Consider the following 21636-nt stretch of genomic DNA (forward strand, 5'->3'; position numbering starts at 1 on the left):
ATTTTGTGATGGTAGTCCCATTAGTGACCTAACCACATGTGTGAGGGCCCTCTCTCTTTGATGCTTTCAGAGGTTGTGGAACCAACCCCTGGCAAAAGGAACATGACTGGCCCAGTAGTTTCTAAGTTAAGAGTACATACCAACTGACCTATTGATTGTAGCAGCACTCTTATTGATAGCTTTGAAACAAATTCATGGTTCCTCTTTTAGACTTGCTTTATTTCTTCCTTGACACACAGTCCTATATTTGCGGTGGAGTGGGTACTGGTCTTTGGTAAATAGATAAACTAAGGGGGAAAAAAAAACAGAATAACCCAGCTTTATAAAACCATTTCTTGAGCGTCATTTATCTTTCAGGAATTTGTTATGATATCAAAGTGGAATGATGTGAGCTTCTGGTCCATTAAACAGTCTGTGGAAAAGACACATAGGTAATTTATATTTTAAAACTAGGGTGACTAAAACTCATAATTTTGTATGGTAGATAGCAAGACTACATTATTACTGTGGTCTGGCTTTGAACTTCTAAAAACCCCCTATGTGGCTTTCCTATACCTGGCCCAGTTGGCCAGAGCAAGGTCTCCCTGCAGGAAGAATGGGTATGCCTTGATTTAAAGTATGCTGTGTAATCTGGAGAGACTGACCTTCTGTTACCTACTAGCTGTTCATCTTGAGCAAAGCAACCCCACCATTCCTAGGTTCAATACTTTCTTCTAAAGGGGGGGGGGCATGACAAATTTGCTATATTTCTTGTTTGTTTGTTTGTTTAAAAACAAAAAAAATGATTGTGAATATCTAAGATCATTGTATATAAAAGATACAGATACTTATGATGCATTTTAAATTTTTAAAAATATTTCACTTTGCCATCAATTTTTGTCTTTTCTCTGTTACCACCTGGGGTCAGAACCCTGTTTAAATTCATGAAGAAATTTGAAGCTGTCCTGAGTGAACCCTGCCGGTCATCCTTGGTGGAGAGTGACAAGGAGGAAAAGCCTGACTGTTTGCCCAGGCCAACAGATGAAGCCACAAGTGAGGCATCTCCTATCCAGAGTCTGAACAGGGCACTGAGGGAGACCCTGTTAGCCCAGCCAGCAGCTGACCAGGTAACTAGCTTGTGGGACTGTGTGCTTATTCCATCAACCAGTCAGATAGAATCTGTTCTATTTCTAAGTAGTGACCTGGGAAGTAGACAAGGAAATGCCTTTGAAGTTCTGTTCCTTGGTTGTGTTTAATATTTGTTTACCTGACTCTGCTGCAGGATAAGGCAGTAGACATTGTTCTTGCTGCTAAAAGTTTAATGTTAGCCTGTGGGAAATAATTGTTGTGGTTTTCTGAGAACATTTCATTCATCTACCTATAAGGGAAGATTGTGAGCATCAGTTTAAGACGATGCCATTGAGGCTGCCTTTGGTGCCACTTGATGAAGCTGCTGCCCAGGGATGAATGTATGCAGTGATATGCTTGCTGGTTCTTAGTGGTTGCTGGTTATTATGGTATAAATATTTCTACCAGGTGTAACTAAAAATATATATATTTCTACCAGGGCTGGTTTCCAACACCACAGTTGGCTTGCAAAATTCCTGAAAATGTGACAGATCCTGAGTGAGCAGGTCTGTTGTAGGATGGTGGTTCCAGCTGTTCCCCTTGGTGTTGGAGCTTCAGGATTGGGGAACATTTCCTCAGGGGAGTTATTTCTTTTGGCTTCTTGATGGACTTATACTTCCATGTTCAAAGAGTTAGTAATGGAGATCACTGAGCTATTTTAATTAATTTATTCAGTACAGATACAGTTTTTTCCTGAATATTTTTTATTATACTTGGTTGGCTCTGTATTTTTCATGTTGCTCTGCTATCACTTGTTTGGGAGTTCTTATCCCCCTAGTAGACCATGAGCTCTTTGATGGTAAGGACTGTGTCTTGGTTGCTGCTGCATTCACTGAGCTATTTTAATATTGTAATAGTTCCAAAGCATTACAGAAAGCCTCATATAGCTATCATATAGCACTCAAATTTCTTTTCTTTTTACTATATACATCTGCTTCTGTCATTCTGGTTAAAACTTTTGATTTGCTAATGATAGTAGCATAGGAATTGCATGGATTCTTCAGGAAAAAAACAAAAAGAAAAATATTCCTCAGGGCATAAAGGCCCTTCATCTAACATTTGAATTCCTCATATTTGAACTGTTGCTTAGAAATTGGAGGGCAGGGTAGATGGTAGGAGAAGTAGAATGTGGGAGACCAGTTTTGCCTTGATTGTTTGTCTGAGAGACAACAATGTGGCATAATTCAGTACCTTAATAAGGGCAACAGTTATATTTATTCATTCTTCCATATTTGTAGATCAAAACCAGAGTCTCCTTGTGACTAGAATAGAAAGTCTTGCTTGGTGTAGGGGGTGCCCTTGTGTTTCAGTGCTCAAATGCAAAGCAGTAATGCAGTTCCTGAAATATTCATAGTGTATGTCTTGTTTTAACTCTGGTGCTACATGTTTTCTCATGAGACTTCTGTGGTGGTATTAACTTTATATTTGCTGATCTGGGGGTTGGGGCATGATGTATACATATGCACTGTTTAAATTTAGCACCTATGCAAGTTAAAACTGTTACTATCATTCTTGGCAGTGAGGCTAACCTGTACACTCTCTCATAGGCCACAATTCCAGAACAGCAACAGGGTGCTACTCCTTTCTCTGTAGAAGGAAAACTTCTGCGTCGCTTGCCAAAGCTCATGAAACGAATGAGGAAGATATGCCTGACATTCATGAAAGAGAGCCCGCTGCCTCACCTCGTGGAGGGATTTGATCAGTTCACTGGTGGGTGCCAGAGGCCAAGGTGGAACCTGCTCGCTCTCACTTCCCCAGGGGTCCAGGAGGGCTGGGAAATGTGGTACCTGTGTTATTTTTTAATGTCTTATATAGCATTAGTTAACTGAATAAGTGGTAGGCTAAAAGCTAGTAGAGCCCAAAGAGAGGAGCCCACTGAAAACACACAAAACTCTTCTCATTTTCATCGTGTCATCCTTGGATGTAAACTAGTGATAACTGTTGCCTAGGATGGTCTCAAACCCTTGGGTTTAAGTGATCATGCTGCCTCAGCCTCCTAAGTAGCTGGAACTCTAAGCATGTGCCTCCATTTGCAGCCTGGCCATTTTCTATAACAGTCCATCTATGCTAGTTCTTGTTGGCTGCGGGCATAAGTGAAGGGACACAGAGGTGGGTTGCCCAGAGTCCTAAGCTATCCCCATCTCTCAAAATTTCTCCCTTGAATAAAATGAGAAGAAGAATTCATCCACTGTCTTCCTCTTGCTTTCTTCATTTCAGAGAAATGTTGTAGTTTCTTTTCCACCTGTCCTTACTCAGGGCAGTACAAGAATAAGAGAACCAAAATCTGCTCAGTTGTCTAATATAGCAGTAGTTAGGAAGGGAATCCATATCTTAATAGATAGTTTGGGCTTTGGGGAGCCTTTTACCACCTGCCTCATCCCTATCCACCTCTGGCCAGCCTTCTTTTAATTAGCCCTCAATCTGAAGTTGAGGATCTCTTGGTTTTAACAGCTTAAATAGAATAATAGCCTGCTAACTATCATTCAAAGTGACCTATCCCTGGGCCCATTGATGGGAGTGAGTGGAACACAGATCTAGGTGCATCTCTTGGATGCCCAGCCCTCCAAGTGTGCATTTGTCCTCATCTCATAACTGCTTGTATTAGATCTGCCAAAGTAGCCTTAACAGCATATGACAGGCTGAGTGGCTTAACCAGCAGAAATTTATCGTGTCACAAATCCGTAAGCCTAAGGCAACATGTCAGCAGAGTTGATTTCTTCTTCTAAGACCTTCTCTGCTTACAGATGGTCACCTTCCCACTCTGTTCTCACATGTCATTCTTCATCTGTGTTCTTTGTGTCCTAATCCCTTCTTTGGGGGACTCTGGTAGGATTAAGTTAGGGTGTGCCCTCATTTTACTTATATCTTTAAAGGCCCTATCCAAATATAGTCACATTCTGAGATATTAGGGGTTAGGACTTTCACACAGGAATTTTGTGGAGCTGAGCATAATTCTGTGGCAAAATGGCAGCATCCTCATGTCATAGGTACCCTTGTGTATTCAGGAAGGCAGTGGTGCTATAAAGAATTTGAGTTTTAGATTTGGGTAGACCAGAGCCGATATCCTGATTCAGCCTCTCATTAGATGAATGGCCTTTAGAAAATTACCAGATCTCTTTGAGCCTTTACGTCTGTAAAATGGATGCTGCAAATAAGTGCTTCTGAAATTGTGCGGATACAAGAGCATTTACCAAGTACTGGCTTAGAGTAGGAACTTAATACATATTGTGTCGTTTTTCTTTTTACCCCTATTTCCAGGCATCTTGACCAGTTTAATTCAAACACATATTGAGCATTTGCCAATTGGTAGCTGTGTTGCCTAGGATGGTCTCAAACCTGTGGGCTTAAGTGATCCCACTGCCTCAGCCTCCTGAGTAGCTAGGACTCTACACCACTTGCAGCCTGGCCATTTTCTATAATAGCCCATCTAGATACCATGTAAGGTACCTAGATAATAGAGGTCAGTGGTACCTACTCCTCATTGCCACAAAATATCCTTGGTTTTGCGTAACTTGACAATAAGCCCCTAGAATTTTCTTTTTTTGTCTCACAGGTGAAGTGATTTCTTCTGTAAATGAGCTGCAGAGCTTAAAAGTGGAGCCCTCTGCAGAAAAGGAGAAGCAGCGGTCAGAAGCCAAGCATATTCTCATGCAGAAGCAGCGAGCTTTATCAGACCTCTTTAAACACCTTGCAAAAACTGGTAAGGTACTCACCAAAAATACTAAGAAATAAAATCAGCTTTGCGGGGAAGAAAACAAATATGGGTGATTTGGAAAGAATTCTGGAGGCAGTTGAAACAGTATCTGGAAAACAAAATGATGGATAAGGTTTTAAAATGTCATTCAAGAGTTCTAGTTGCATATGCAGGAAAATCCTATCACAAATCATTGATGATTCCCAGATGTTTTCAGTTTTGTAGTAAGATCTCTTATAATATATTGTATAGTACCCATCTTTCCAACACAGAATAGAGAGAGTGTTTCCCAAATTAGTAATTACTAAGTTTACAAGTCACCTGGGGAATCATGTTAAAGTATAGGCACTGATCCTGTTTCAGTTGATGTGGAGCAGGACCTGAGTTTGCATTTCTGATAAACTTCTGGGTGATGCTATTCACAGGACTTTGAGTGGCAGGGGTGAAGGGGGCATATCTGTTCTCCCTGGGTTTCTTTGCTTACCTGAATTAATGCTATTTCCTAGGTTTGTCATATCGCAAAGGTCTTGCCTGGGCCCGTTCAAAAAATCCTCAAGAGATGCTTCATCTTCACCCATTAGATCTCCGGAGTGCATTGTCCATAGTCAGCAGCACTCAGGAGGCTGATTCTAGGTTGGTTTATTTGTTTGTTTGTTTGTTTAATTACAAATGGACCAAGTCATTCAAGCCTCCATGTCCTCATTTGCCAATACAAGGACAATAATGTCTCTCTGTCTGGCAGAGTTGTAAAGAGTAAGAAAGATACCACTCATCAAAGTGCATGGTTTAGGATCTGGCATCTGATGAACATTCAGTAAATGTTAAATTTTCTTCTTTCTTTCCCCTTCTTTGTATTTACCTCTCCTGTTTTGTTTTTGTTTTTTTTTTGTTTGTTTGTTTGTTTGTGGGGTTTTTATTGTTGTTTTGGCTAAAGCACATGTTCTACCACTGAGCTATACCCCATCCAGCCCTTGTTCTCTTTTTCTGGTCCTTTGATTTTCCTGAAGTCTGCTGATTTGATTCGAATATGAAAGAATGGCCACAATTTTCACTGCCTCTAATATATCCAAGTTTTAATATATTCTCAAATATAAGATTCCATAAACTTTTGAAACAAAACAGAGCTTGCTTTCCCTCCTTACCCAGGGGCACTTAACCACCATCATTAGCCCTTTATCTTTTATTTTGAGATAGGTCTCAGTAAGTTGCTTAGGGCCTCACTAAGTTACTGAGGCTGGCTTTCAACTCCTGATACTCCTGCCTCAACCTCCCTAACAGCTGGGATTATAGGCATGTACCACCATGCCCCAGCAAACAGAGATATTTATATGTTAATATTCACACAAACCTTGTTGTAAGTGATGATTTGCATGTGTTTTGTTTGTTTAGTGGCTCTCTTAAGGCTTAAAGTTGAATGCAACATAGCATTGTAAAAAGAGGAAATTCTATACTAACATTGGATTTTTAGTTTTTTAAGATAATCTGCCATGTGGGCTTGCTAGAGCTGAGTCATGTATTCTCTAGTTTGCTTTAGTCTTCAGCAACCCCCACATTGAGGTCAGCTGTCACTGCCATGTATCATTTCGTGCTTTGTTGTCATTAATCATTGATTTTATCTACCTAGCCCCTGTAAACCAGAATTTATGGCCCCCAACCTCAACTGATAAGATAGTTTTAAAGATTTCATTGAGGAAATCATATGGTCATCAAATTGATTTACCTATCCATACTTCTTATATTAAATATACCACACATCCTTCATATAATATCTGAATGAATATCTGACTGAGTGAATCCTAATAACAAATCTATATAGACTGTTTGCTTTTGATTGTGGTCAAATAATAGATTAAATTTCTGAGTCTTCAAGATCTGGGGTGGGAGATTATGGTTTTAATTAAGTAATTAATTGTTGATTTATTTTTCAGGCTGCTTTCAGAAATCTCGTCGTCTTGGGATGGGTGCCAGAAGTATTTCTATCGCTCTCTTGCAAGGCATGCCAGGCTTAACATAGCCCTTGCAACTCCTGCCAAGGTAGAATAATATAGTATGAGAATTGCAAGGGTCTAGGGAAAGCTCCTATTCATCCCAGGGTTGCATTCTCAGACCTTGTAAATGATAGCAGCCTATTAGTGGAAGCAACTGAGCTTTTGCAAAACTCATTAAACCCAAAATATAATAAATCAGTATAATTTTGTGCTAAGTCATGCCCCCTAAACCTGTCTCTGCCTGCCATCCAGGTTCTCTACCACTGAGCTACAACGCCAGATCTTTTTATTTTGAAACAGGGTCTAAGTTGCTGAGGCTGGCATTAGACTTGTGATCCTTCTGCTTCAGCCTTCTGAGTAGCTGGGATTACAGGCATTTGCCAACAGGACCAAGTATATAATAAGAAAAATATGGAAGAAAGACTTCACATGTGCCATCTTAATCTTTAACACTTAATCATAGTTCATATTGATGGAATAGCAATGATATGTGGAAGCATAATCTGGGAATCAAGGCTCATAAAGATTCATGTAGTCCTTCTAGAATGCAGCACATGCTCAGCTTATATAAACAAGAGTCTCTACCCTGAGAGTTTTTCTTAAAAAACAATAGCTTTCTTTTAGAGCCTCCCTGGCTCTAAAAGCAACACCTCCCACATGCTTTTCTTTCTCCTTCTGCCAGGAGATGGGCCTAGGCAACATTGAGAGGTGTAAAGGGTTCTCGGCACACTTGATGAAGATGCTCATCCAACAGCGGCGCTCCCTGACCACTCTGACTGAGCAGTGGATTATTCTCAGGTATCAGCTGACAAGTTGGGTTATAGCAAATTAGCATAGCGCAAATGTGTACAACAACTCACTAGCTGCAAGTGGTGAGGGAATAAGACCTGCTTTCAACTGTGAAATGAATGTGAGACCCCAGTAAGAGGACAGATTTTCTCTTGACTCTGCAGCTTGGCTTTGGCAGTATTCCTATGGCCCCGTTCTTCCCGCTTCCTCTGGCCACACCTTTTGAGAGAATGAGGCCTAGGAAATGCATTCAGGGCTGAGTTAGACAGTGAAAATTGTCATAGGTAAACTACACTTGGGTCTGGAATGAGGACGTTGGTTGTTGAAAGTCCAAATCCCTTTGGGCTGATAAAGTTATGTTTGTAATTAGGACATCATCACCTATGGACAGAGATCAGATTCGAGTCTGTTTCTGATGGTTAGCATTTGAGAATCCTCAAGTGGCAATTTGCTGAGCCGTATATGGATGTTCCTCAATAGAAAGACATAATTAAAAGATGAATACAATTAGGAAGGCTGTCATCATCTGTTGAATGGATTCTTGGCTGAAAGACTTGCTTCACTTTGGCTTCATCTATTTTCTGCTCCATTTGTTAGGATTTATTTCATAAAGTGTCACACATTTACTAGATATTAGTAGTTGAAATTCCTGCAGTGATGTGATTTTGTGTTGGTTTTCAGAAGGCTCTAAGAATCAGGTAACAAGCCATTAATTTTGATACCTCTTCTGAAAGACCAACCTTGTGTTTAAATGCTCTAAGAGGCATTTTAACAGCCTTCATACTTATCTAGGGTATTTTTTTTTTCTTTTTCTTTTCTGAGGTGCTGGGAATCAAACCCAGGGCCTTATACAAGATAGGCAAGTGCTGTACCACTGAGCTACAACACAGCCCTTCTTATTTATATGGAAAAGCCCACGCTTGTCTAAAGCATACAATTTTATTATTAAAAACAACACAGTGACGTGGTTGAAAATACTATTGTGTTTTCCTTATGGTTTTTCTGCACAGGAACCTTCTCTGCTGTGTACAGGAGATTCACAACAGGTTGACAAGGCCTCTGGTCTACCCTGTGGCCTTTCCACCTCAGGACAGTGTGCAGCAGTGGACAGAGCGGCTACAGCACCTGGCCATGCAGACCCAGATTCTGCTCGAGCAGCTTTCCTGGCTCCTCCAGTGCTGTCCTACTGCAGGACCAGCTGCAGGCCATGGAAATGCTCCATTCCAGGGTCAGCCTACTGACATCCACCTGGAAAAACCAGAACTCATCAAGGGACAGCTGTCCGGAGCAGTTCCAGACTTGATTCCCTTTTATCTAAGCTACCCATCCCCAGTACCTGGAAGTCAGCTACCCTCTGGTTGCCGTATGCGGAAACAAGACAAGCTTTGGCAACAGTCAGTTGCAAAGTTAACAGAAATGCTGAAAACCATTAAAACAGTGAAAGCTAATGTTGACAAAATTAGACAGCAGTCTTGTGAGACCCTCTTTCATTCATGGTGAGTGTGTCTATCCTTATTCTTAGGTGCTTAGGTTCTTATTCAGAGTTTAGTCATAGGATAAAATTATGAAAAGAATTATGCTTGGGTCCATTGTTGTTCAGTACATGGCACTTGGTGGTATATATCTAACCTTCAGATACAGTGGGTTTTATCCTGCATACATTTTAGTGGGTTAGAAGGAGAGGTGTGTGTGTGCGGGGGCAGGGGTAGCCCCTTCCTTCCAACATTGTGGCATTTCTGTTGCAGGAAAGATTTTGAAGTTTGCTCTTCTGGGCTGAGTTGCCTGTCCCAAGTATCAGCTCATTTGCAAAGCCTAGAGTCCTTGTTCATTATTCCAGGGATAGAGGTTGAGCAAACAGAACCACAAATGAGTTTAGTTGAAAGCCTGGAATATGTAAGAAGAGAAATCAATAAAGCTGTTGATGACTTTACTACTTGGAAAACACATCTGCTCACTTCAGGCAGCCATGGAGGTGAGAATTATTCAGTAAGGAAGAAGTGAAAATTCAACATAGAATGATGTCTTGTAGATTTAAGTCTGGGTTATGTTTTGTTCTAAATATATCTGTCTGGGGTCCTAAGATAGGAAGTATGGTTAGAATCAGCTCTCAATCTTTTTTGTCTCGCTGTTTGAACGCCTTGTCTTTAGGTGGTATCCTGTTGCATGCTTTGATGCACACAGGTAGAAAGGCAGCACATGCTGACCGTCACAGTTCTCTCTAAGGTTGAAAAGCTTTCAAGTAAAGTTGGTGTTTAAACTCACCATCTTAACTGTTACTTTCATATTTTTAGCATTTTTGGCCAAATCATTTTAATATCAGATGATAAATTTGTAGGTTTGTCTAGGCAAGGAATGTGTCTTGCTGTAAACCTTGCATCCAGCACAGCTTGACATGATGGTGGTACATCAAATAGAAAGTGCTCAAAATGGCCATTTGTTAAATAATAAAAGTATTGTTGATGATTTTCAGAAGTATCAAAGCTAGTGATTGGTGGTTTTTGTTTTGCATTGTGCTACTTACTAGGACACCCAGTGTTGGATGAAAGCTTCACTGAAGATTTTGCAGAACAAATGGAAACTGCCATCCAGGCCATCCTTTGTGCTATCCAGAACTTAGCAGAAAAAAACAGTGAAAACGCAGAGGAAAGTCTTGACCAAAAAAGACCACAGGAAGAGGATGGTATGTCTGAAGTCAGGCGAAAATTAGTTTTTATAATTGGTTCAGTTTTTGTATTTAATGTAATTCTGTATGGCTAAATAGTTAAGAATAAATATTAGAAATAGATGACTGTCTATGAATAAAGATAAAAGCATTTACTTTTCTGTTGTTTGCCATGTTATTTTCTCTGAACGAAAGAGGGAGCAAGCTTTAAGAGACTACACCCAGGACATCTAACAAAACTCTTAGAAGATGACTTCTGGGCCAGTGTGAGCACTTTACATGTACAGAAAATAATTTCTGCCATCTCTGAGCTATTGGAGAGGCTAAAATCATACAGTGAGGATGGAACCACATCAAAGCACACGGTAACCAGCTTCTTTACATACTTCTTGCTCTTCAGAATGGGCTGAGCAAAGGAAAAGTGGAGGGAGGCTCAAAGCAGGACTCAGTGCCAAAACCACTAAGAATTTGGTATAATTTTAAATGTAAATATCATTGACAAGCTTTGATAACAACTTAGGGTTTGCTTGCTAAGGGCTACAATTTTGAGATGCATAGGTACAGAAATTAACAATCCAGAATATTAAGGTTCTTTCATATCCAAATCATGTACTCCCAGTTATATGTTGCTAATGGTGGATGTTTCCACCATCAGTGAGATTTAACAGCCGTCTTTTGCAAATACCATTCCCTTCACAAAAAGCCAGCAGAGAAGTTGTCGTCTCTGTAATAAGTCTAGAGAAGCAGCTTATATTTTAGGACATTGTAAGTTATTCTGCAGTATTGCCTCTAGTGTCAATTTTGATTTATTTTAAAAAAACTTTTAAGTAAATGACACTGCAGTAACTGAGAATTTGAAGGATGCTTTTTAAGAGTTTATGTGAACAAGGAAGAAATTTCAGTGAGCTGTGAGTGGGAGGTATGCAAACATGTGTGACTCACCAGCAGTGACATGTAGCACATTCACAAAGCCATAAAACCATTGTTCCTATCTAGATCTAGAAAGTTTTTATCTCCCCAAAGGAATAGCAGTGTAAGCAGGCCTTTTGGTTTCTCTTTGTCACCAGGTCTTCAACCAGGCCTGTGGCTTGTTGGTGCGCCTAGTGCCCATGCTGTACAGCTTCTCAGACCTTGTGCTCTTCTTCTTGACCATGTCTCTGGCAACTCACCGGAGTACTGCGAAACTGCTCTCTGTGCTTGCCCAGATCTTTACAGAGCTCGCCCAGAAGGTAAGGACTATTCACATGGAACACCATGGGATCCAAATATTCTGTATCCTTCAGAGTGTTTGGTTTGATAGGCTTTTATTTTGAACCAATACAAATAGCAGGAGCTGATTTATTCTTCCTGCAGAATGTAAGCCTTTGTCTGGCACCTGTTTATTAAACCTGTTTCCACTAAGATCTTGGAACTTACAAACCTCCACTGATGAAGTCCCTCAACTTCACCACGGGTTATCTAAAACCTGCTGCTGTCTATTAACACAGCCTTCCCTCCTGGGCCCCAATTTGAAGCCTTCAGGCAACTCTTAACCTACAACACCTGTGGGATGAATCCTTAAGACTATTAGGTTTGCTTTAGACTAGATAGATGATAAAGGGGCTCTTGGTATTAGGAGAAGGGTTTTTTTCTTTTTATAAGGAAGTACCTCATTTACTCAACTACATAGCCATGACTATGAAGAGCACCAATGTTGTGGAGATTATAGATTCGCCTTTCAAATTCATGGGCAGAAGACGGTGAAATCCAATAGACACAGCATTGCTATAGAAGGTGTAGTTATGAATGTTCAATCTGGGGACTCTCTTAAGTTTGTCACTTACCCCCTACAGGCCATAATTTCCTTCTTTTGTGAAGTGATATTTGCCTACACTTATACGCTTTTTGTTTTGGTGGGGGAGGTGGGAGGTATTACTGGGGGATGAACTCTGGGGTGCTCAACCACTGAGTTACATCCCTAGCCCTTTTTATTTTGAGACAGGCTCTCGCTAAGTTACTTAAGGCTTTGCTAAATTGCTGAGGATGGCTTTGAACTTGCCTCAGCCTCCCCAGTCACTGGGATTACAGGCATGTGGCACCATCTCCAGCTTTCCTTTACTTGGAAGCATTTTTTATGAGAACCACCTTCCAGTGAGTTTTGTTTTGTTTCCTCTTTAGTATTCTGAGATTTTCTTCAAATCTAAGTATAATACAATTATACTTGAAGAAGATACGAATTTACAACTGAGGATGGGGTTTGGACTTTTATAAACACTCAAAAATTCTTTTGTCTCTGAAATACTGGAAAGAGTTGAAAAGTAGGAGGCAAGCCAGTGCCTCATATTGTTTATCTTTGAAGTGATAGGTTATTTATTGAACCTCAAGTTTGTCCCTCCAATCTTACATTGCATCACTTCTTGAAGAAAACACTGCAAAAGATAGTAGTAATCAGTGTGTGAAGGTGCACTCCTATAATCCTAGCAACTTAATAAAGAGTTTGTGACAGGAGGATGGCCAGTTCAAGACCAGCCTCAGCAACGTGGTGAGACCCTGTCTCAAAATAAAAAATAAAAAGGACTGGGAATATAGCTCAGTGTCAGAGTGTCCCTGGGTCCAACCCCCAGTAACCAAAAAGAAAAGAAGAAGAAGAAAAAAAATAGTGGCAGGATAGTAGGTGTAAGAAGGGTGCTTTGAGACAGGATCAGCTACATTTGTCCATTTATACTGTTGCTCTTATCTGACAGACTCTAGAATGACTTGCATGACAGACCTATGTACTTTGGGGTAGGGCCCCGGGCATGGGAAAATTCTGATGCCACCAACATGACAGAAGCCCAGGGGCTGTCCCAGATGGAGCTACTGTAGTGATGTATGCCCTCAGAAGGATATTTGAATTGCCTTCTTGTGAGGTCCCTCTTTCTCCCTACATTTGAACATACCTCTTTCAAAATAACTTAGCTCAATGGGAAACTTAAATGTTAAAAATGTATTTTCTTATTAATTTTCTGAGACTGAGTTAGCCTTTTCTTTTAATGTCCAAATTGTATTCAGATCCTCTGTGAGTAGTGCTAAGGGAACTTGAAAGTAGGTTAGTGCTTCAGTAGTAGATTTAGGTGCACAGAAAGCCATTTCTGCATAACCAAGTCAAAAATCAGGGTTCGTTGGTCTTAGATCTTTATTCACTACTAGTTGGCAGTTTACTTTTTAGTACATTTTCATCCTCAGACTTATAAATATCTTGATAGCATGTATTTTCTCTTAAAAAATTAAAATGTCAGAGCCATTACTACTTTTCCGTTTTACTTCTGTCCCACAGGCTGATAGTTTTTCAAGCTATTTTTGGATATGAAACAGTTTTGTTGACTCTTAAAGATTGTTACCGAACCTGACTGTGTTCTTTCCAGATCCCTGTCTGTGCTGGCTCAGTGACTTGCTTCTAAATAATATGTTCCTAGTATGTTTCATTCAAAATTTTGTTTTGGCAAGGTAACATATTATCACATGCCAAAGGCCTGTACAAAGTCAAAGTCTTGTATATTAAATCTGAAATTACATAGTAACTATTGTCACCAGGGGAGAAAGAATAAGAAAGGTCTACTATACTTCCATCCGGTTTAAGATAACTGAGCTAGAAAAAGAATTAAACATTTAATTTTTTTTCCTTTGGCAGGACTGGAAACACTCTTAAATTGTTTTTGTGCCTAACTATTCACTCCATTTTTTCCTAAGGGATTTTGCCTGCCTGCAGAATTTATGGAAGATCCAGCAGGAGAAGGAACAACTAAATTCCATGACTATGAGGGAGGTGGAATTGGAGAAGGTGAAGGCATGAAGGATGTGAGTGACCAGATAGAAAATGAGGAACAGGTACGTATTCTCATGCATGAAATATGTGGACAGATTACAGAACGTGACTTCCTCTCTCAAGTCATACATATATAATGATTTTTACTAAGTTATTGGTTTTCAGACTGATACTTATGGATATTGGCATTTAGGTGATAGGTATAAATTAAAAACCTGAAAGTTACAGAAAGCACTTTTGCAACTCAGTCATTGGTGATAGCTATAACTCTGAAGGGAATGACTTTTTAAATGGAGTAGTATTTGCTAATGATTTCAACAGAGTATTTTTTTGGTAGTTGTGCTTTTAAGGATAAAAAGTTTGGCTGTTTTAAGTGATAATTACTTTAAATAATAATGCCGAAGCTCACTAATAGGCTTTCTCAAATGTCTTAAAGACATGTTTAGAATTGAGATTTTATTACTTTTGCATTTCAAAAAGGGACAATTAAATATCAACCTACTAGTGAAAGAGATAACAGTCATAAATCTTTTTGTTCAAAATCTTAAATTACATAGGAATGTGTAAATTAAGGAAAAGTGAATGAAATTATATTCACATTGGGGCACTCTTTCAGAGATCAGATGACAAATATAAAAGATTTAGATAAATAATACTTTTTGAATCTTACAAAAGAAAATCTGAACAAAATTCGACATTTTCTGATCACAAGCAATAAAGTGAAAATTAACTTCAGAAATGAAAAACAAATAGGGAGAGAAGAAGGAAAGTAAAGGGAAGGTACTGGGTACAGAATTATGTTATCTGCATGTATATCAATGAATCCCACTAATATGTAGAATTATAATGCAGCAATAGAAATTATTTTACTTCAGTGGATGTAGTTCATGATAGAGCACTTGCCTCTCATGTGTGAAGCCCTGGGTTCAATCACCAGTACTCCTCTAAAATCTTTTTTTTTTTTTTTTTTTAAAGAAATATAAAACTTACAAATTATTGCATGTGTCTACCTCTCAGGTTTTTTTTTTTTTTTCTTTCTTTCTTCTCTCTCTCTCTCCCCAGAGATAATAGTACACCATTAACCTGGGCATTTATATTCTAGAACTAAAGAATATAAACTTTACATTAGTAAAGTTACGACATTCATTTACAGTTTTATAATACTTTTTTAAAACTTTTTTATAATTGTGCATGGACACAATATCTTTATTTTTATGTGGTGCTGAGGATCGCAAACCCATTACCTCACATGTGCAAGGCAAGTGCTCTGCCACTGAGCCACAACCCCAGCCCATCTATAATGCTTTTTGATACAGGTGGAAGATTCATTTCAGAATGGTCAAGAAAATGATAAAGAAGATCCCAACTCAAAATCTGATATTAAGGGCGAGGATAATGCCATTGAAATGTCAGAAGACTTTGAGGGGAAAATACATGATGGAGAGCTTGAAGAACAAGGTTTGAAATGAAATGTCACTGCATTCTTGTTTTTGAAAACAATTTTATCCAGGAATACAGGTTCTCAGTAAGATGCCTATTATAATTGTTTGAGACAAGTTTGTTATTCTGCATAACTACAGATGAAAACCTCAGCACCTGCATGTGCCATCAAATTAGCAGATCCTTCATCTCTTGAGTGAACTAAGATCCTGCCTGCCTCATGTGCTCAGTACTTCCCTAGAGGGAAACCCAAGAGACTAAGGAGATGTCTCTTAACAACTTGGCAGTTAACGCAAATTATTCTGGATAGTTAAAAAAAAAAAAAAAAAAAAAAAACCTTTTCCCCCTAGTTAAAAAAAAAAAAAAAAGTAGTTTGATGGAATGAAAATTTAGAAAATTTAGGAAAGAAAAAATACCTCTTAGGCCCACTACCCAAGTCATTTAATAAATTTTGGTGTATGTCTTTCCATTTATGACATATCTATGCACACACAAGAGCATTTACAGATCTATAGCCTTTTTTAAACATTTATGAACATTTCCCTTGTCATTAAAAATCAAGAATATGAGTTCTTATCATCTGCCATATGTTTATACCACAATTCATTTCTTATCCTAAATTTTCATCTAAAGTTAATTTGAAATGTAATTATCTTATTCTAAATAAAGATCTTATAAAAATGAATGCTGACCTTAGAGTAGAAGTGTATACTTGCCTGTGGAGTATAATTGTTGGCAAAGCAGACCTTGAGCAAAGACAAAGAGGCAAGAACATTTTAATTAACTGATCTAGGCCTGATTTTTGATGTTGGACAAAATCATAGAAGTGCAGTATATTGGAGATGGGAGAGGATCCTTGGAAATCGTTATTTCAAAGATAGGAAACTAAAGCCCATTAAAGTTATATATCCCTAAACCAGAACCAGACATTAATTCCACCACTTTTACTATTTATTTATACATTATTTCTCCACACAGTTTGCAAAATAAACTACTTGAGTAGATCTGAAGTAGAATATTCTGGAGGAACAGGAAGTTAAGTCCCACATGGGACCATTGCCCAGAAGTGGTCCTATGCTCTTACACACATAGGACCACGTTAGAGATCTGCCTAGCTAAGCTCAGTGCCTTTCCTTTCAGAAGAGGATGATGAAAAGTCAGATAGTGAGGGCGGAGACCTGGATAAACAGATGGGCGATCTCAATGGTGAGGAAGCTGACAAACTTGATGAGAGGCTTTGGGGTGATGACGAGGAGGAAGATGAGGAGGAAGAAGACAATAAAACTGAAGAAACAGGACCAGGAATGGATGAGGTAATTAAGATTCCTGCATCCCAAAGTCCTTAGGCCAAGAAGACGTGCTCTTCCCAACACCTGCCACTCCATGCTTTTTCTTTTTATTTTCTCTTTCTTCCATCCTCTTTTACTTTTTTTTCCTCTTAACATATTGTATTTTTAGCTTGACCCAAGTCATCTTGTGTTATGGAGGAAGGAAATAAAGAAGATCGGTGCAGATCCTCTAAGCTGATTCTCCTATCTACCTCTGAATTTCTCCAGCTCCCAGTTTAGGGGAATTATAGGGCTGCATATAACACTGTAGTACACTGTAGTACAGAGTGTGATGCATCTAATTATTATACTCACCATTGACACACTAGTATTCTTGCTGCTGTCTGGAAAGATTGGATTCTTCTCCAGATCTGTGGGGTGGAAATTAGTCATATCTAAGGGCTACACTGGGGAGAATTCAACCATGTAAAAGCAGTTTCTTGGATTGAGTATGATGATTTTGGTTTTTTTCTTCTTTTGATATTTAGGAAGACTCTGAACTTGTTGCTAAAGATGACAACTTGGATGCTGGGAATTTGAACAAAGATAAAAAACAGAAAAATAAGAAAGAAGAAAAGGAAGAAGCAGAATCCAATGAGGAGGGACAAGGCCAAGATAAAATTAATGAACAAATAGATGAGGTAAAAAGGATTTGAAATTGCTCTGTTCCCCTGACTTTAAGACCAAGGCCCCTCAGAGCACTACAACGTTCTTGGGAGTATTTTATGACAGTTTTTCCTATTCATTAATTGCTCTCCCCTTGCTGCATTAAAGAAATGTACAACAAAGGCTCTTAGCAGGACACAAAATACTAATAGTTGGTTACTGACAAGGCCGTCTATATGCTGTTTGGGTTCATGCTGTAGTTTGGAAGCTAAAACCTGTAATTCTTTTCTTATTTCTTCTCACAAGTTTCTGTTTTGAGATTGAGTAACACAAGGCCTATTATCCTTAGAAATCCTAACAGAAGGTGAAATTTTAAATTCTAACATGAATGGTCTAAAAATATTAAAATACTAAAGTATGCTAATAATTATAGGGAAGGAAAGACATTGTATTATTCTTATGGTGTAGTATAAATAGAGCTAATTTTATGTGCATTACTGTTTTAGTCCTTTTTTCTCCTTGTTCTTTTTATTGCTCAAAGAGAGAATATGATGAAAATGAAGTGGACCCTTACCATGGCAATCAGGAAAAGCTGCCAGAACCTGAGGCTCTGGACCTTCCAGATGACTTGAATCTTGACAGTGAAGACAAGAATGGTAGTGAAGACACAGACAACGAGGAAGCAGAAGGTGCGTCTTTCCTGCAAAGCCAGTTGGAAATCATTGTCATTGACAGCAATAACTGATTTCAGAGAGCTAGCCAAGTGTCACAGCCTATTGATAAGTATTGTTTGATCAGCTCAGTCCCAATTTGAGAAGATTATTGACTTTTTTCTTTGTAGTATTTCTCATGTGAGTAGACCTACAGTTCATAAACCAACAGATTTTGCTACTATTATTTTTTGTCTTATTTTGGTAATACTGCACCCTGGGGATGCTTTGCCACACACATTACTCTCTCTCCAAAGACGTTACCATGTTGCCATCTTGTGAGTGGATGTAAACATTCTGCAATCTCGTTATACCCAGACCTCTCATGTAGCCCAGTTATAGTTCTTTGAGGGATATGATGGTGTTATTGACTGTCATGTATTTATTCTAAAATATGAGGTCATTATAATATGGAATAAGACTAAATAATCTAAAGAAAATCACATAACAGTAATCTAGTGTCTCCCTTGCCAATTTTTTAACCTTACTGCTTCCTCTATCTTAAAATTATTTACTAAATAAAATAACTGATAAAGTGTACAAAAGCTTTTTAGTAAAAGCTGTCAAATAAAATTGTTTCCATTTGAAGGTAAGTTGTATTTTCTATGTGAATGACATCCACCAGTTATCCACAATGATAATTAAGCATCAAGCTGTAATTTTATGTGTTTGGGTTAAAATTTTCCTATTTTGGGTTTTATCAGTTTATGGGTTTTGGTTTTATAGGGTTCTTTTTGATTGATTATTTGTTTGTTTTAAGTGGATTGATTATTTTTAATGAAAAGCACCACCAAAACCATTGTATGTGATATGAGCATATAGTATAGAAACTTCTTGTTGAAAATACTCACTACTGCATTATAAAAGCAGTCTTAGGCAGCACACAGTGAATGGAGCAAACACATATGTAAGAAAATGGATATGGCTATGTTTCAGCAAAACTTGACTGACAGAAATGTCAGAGCTGGGTATGGTGGTGCACACTTATAATCCCACATGACTCAGGAGGCTGAGGCAGAAGGTCACAAGTTTGAGGCCAGCCTCAGCAACTTAGCAACACCCTGTCTCAAACACCTGGGGGTGTTGCTCAGTAGTAGAGGGCCTTTAGGTTCAATCCCCAGTACCTCAAAAAGCAGAAACAAACATGTAGAGGCCAAATTTGGCAATGGGCTATAGCTTGCGAATCTTTGAGAATAATGATAAAACATTTGCAGAACTACCTCCCATATTGAGAAATCATAAGTTATCACAATTCTGTGTTAATTTTTTTTAATCTCTTTAGAAGAGAATCCTTTGGAGATCAAAGAAAAACCTATGGATATGAAAGAAGCAGGTCATGAAGCTGAAGAGATGAATGAAGACACTGATACTGAGCAGAATGATGATGAAAATCAACCCAAGCCTGAGGAAGGCCCCAGTGAAGATGACAAGGTGGGAGAGGAGGAGGAGATGGATACAGAAGCTGATGACCAAGACAAAGGTGCTGCCGAACATCCTGAAGAAAACTCAGAGGAGCAGCCGCAGCCATCTCTGGAGGAAGAAGACAGGGAAGCCACTGAGGAAGGTGGAGATAATGGCAGCCCTGTTGACCAAGGTCTCCAGCCTCAGGTATTATGGGTTGTGTGCATTTTCTTATGTAAGAAGTAATAATAATGAGGAGGAGAAAACACTTTATTTTCCCACAAGCATCTCTTTTAGGATACTTCTTCATTATCAGGTGGTACTGCCAAGGATTTTTAAACTTCAGTTTGAAAACTCTGATCATTCCCCTCTTTTTAGTCTCCACAGCAAGCAGTGGGGAGCCTGCTTGCTGCACAGGCTTCTACCTCACGTTCTCCCAGCACTTTTAATACTGTGTTTGATTTCTCTGCAGAATTCGGAAGAGGAGGAGAAATCTGACACAGAGGAGCAGTTGCCAGAGGCAATGGAGAGGAAAGAGCATACTTCCTGTGGGCAGACTGCTATGGAGAACATACAGAGTGCACAGGCCGTGGAGCTGGCTGGGGTTGCACCTGAAAAGGAGCAGGGGAAAGAGGTGAGAGGCTTTTCTGCCTTATCCAGTTTCCTCCCCTCTCTGAAGTTAGGGATCAGTAGCAATAGTTGGTTTATGTATGGTTTTCTGTTGTTTATTTTGCTGACATCTAAAAGATCATTTCCTATTCTTGGAGAAAATGACTGTATACCTATTTTTATAAATGTCTGTCAGGAAAAATCTCAGAATATTTGCTATAGGCTGTGATTAAATGATATGTCTCATTAAGATCAGGTTCATTTTGCTTTTCAGAAAGCTCCCAGGGAAGGAAAGGTTGAAATTATTCCTTAATACTGGTATTTTTTTCTAATGGTATTTTTTTCTTGCTATTCATTCAGCTTCTAAACATTTCAGTTTAAAAAGCAAAGCATTTCTTCATTCCTTGCCTGGTGGTGATATGTTCTAATATGGCCACAGTTCATTCTGCTGGCCCACTATGGAAAGGACATTAAACATCAAAGGACTTGTTTGTTAGCCTCATTGAGCCCCAGTTTTCTCACCAATAACAGCAGCAATTTTTACTTTTTACATCTACCTACCATTATTCATTAATCACCCATTAGATGGTAAGCATTTTCAATATTTCAGCCTTGTGAGATAGATGATGTTGTTCCATTTTCTACATTTTATATTTGAGGAAAATAAGCCTCTGAAGTTAATTAATAACCTCAATGGTGCATAGCTGGTGGGTGATGAAGCCTGGTTTCTAACTGAGGCCTAATCTGTCCTGCCTAGGAGTAAGACATTTTGCTTGTGTTCTTCCTGTATACAAGGAACTAATTAGCCTTGAGAAGCAAACACTCTTGTTTCTACCCACAGTCTGGGCCTTAGTTATGGGTGAGTTCTGGAGCAGCCAGGTAGGCACAGGTGACAAGCTGACAAAGGAGCATCTCATGGTAAGAGAATTGTGCTCAGTGCAACATGGTAACCAGTGCTCATAATAATTTCCTCCATCTCATTCTTCTGTGGATTTTCTAGGACCATGGGAATGGAGCCGCAGATGCAAACCAGGCACAAGGTCATGAATCCAACTTCCTTGCCCGGCTGGCCTCTCAGAAACATACCAGGAAAAACACACAGGTCTCTGTCTGCCTTTAACTAAATTTAGGTTAAGGCTGAATACAGAAAAAGATGCTCTAAATGCAATCATTTTTTTAAAAAGCCACCTTCCCCACTCTCTGCTTTCCAACCGGACATGATGGTAGTCTAGGTGAGCACACCAGGACTGTGGGGTTTTCTCAATGGGATATCATCACTGGGGTTCCTTTCTTGCACTCCTAGTCCATTGATACTAATCCACCTAAGCTCAGTGCTATGTGCTACTTTCCAGACCCAACCAGCCCCACTTCATTTCACTCTCCATAGTTTTTTTGCATTTTTTCTAAATGGGGTAAAATTTATGTCTGTGAAATTATTATATCAAAACTAGTCCCTTAAAAAAATCTACATGCTATCCTGTCCCCAAGGGACCCTTCCCAGAGCAAATTAATGCAACC

The 21636-nt window shown here is 39.1% G+C and overlaps 1 protein-coding gene across 2 annotated transcripts in view; it reads left to right on the plus strand.

The window, feature by feature from the left end:
* Mdn1 (midasin AAA ATPase 1) overlaps window positions 1-21636 on the plus strand; it is a 142639-nt gene that overhangs the window by 110718 nt on the left and 10285 nt on the right. The window contains exons 72-91 of one of the 2 annotated variants that reach the window (XM_077801619.1): window positions 358-431; window positions 908-1106; window positions 2655-2817; window positions 4661-4807; window positions 5308-5434; window positions 6730-6835; window positions 7472-7587; window positions 8589-9074; window positions 9324-9550; window positions 10103-10258; window positions 10436-10605; window positions 11308-11469; window positions 13949-14086; window positions 15341-15482; window positions 16605-16777; window positions 17281-17433; window positions 17940-18087; window positions 19391-19716; window positions 19982-20143; window positions 21119-21220. In XM_077801619.1, coding sequence (XP_077657745.1) covers window positions 358-431; window positions 908-1106; window positions 2655-2817; window positions 4661-4807; window positions 5308-5434; window positions 6730-6835; window positions 7472-7587; window positions 8589-9074; window positions 9324-9550; window positions 10103-10258; window positions 10436-10605; window positions 11308-11469; window positions 13949-14086; window positions 15341-15482; window positions 16605-16777; window positions 17281-17433; window positions 17940-18087; window positions 19391-19716; window positions 19982-20143; window positions 21119-21220 — 3477 coding nt within the window. The remainder of the gene's footprint in view (window positions 1-357; window positions 432-907; window positions 1107-2654; window positions 2818-4660; window positions 4808-5307; window positions 5435-6729; window positions 6836-7471; window positions 7588-8588; window positions 9075-9323; window positions 9551-10102; window positions 10259-10435; window positions 10606-11307; window positions 11470-13948; window positions 14087-15340; window positions 15483-16604; window positions 16778-17280; window positions 17434-17939; window positions 18088-19390; window positions 19717-19981; window positions 20144-21118; window positions 21221-21636) is intronic. The other variant, XM_077801620.1, reaches the window with a different exon arrangement.

Source organism: Urocitellus parryii, chromosome 8 (genome assembly GCF_045843805.1).
Source record: "Urocitellus parryii isolate mUroPar1 chromosome 8, mUroPar1.hap1, whole genome shotgun sequence".
NCBI lineage: Eukaryota > Metazoa > Chordata > Mammalia > Rodentia > Sciuridae > Urocitellus > Urocitellus parryii.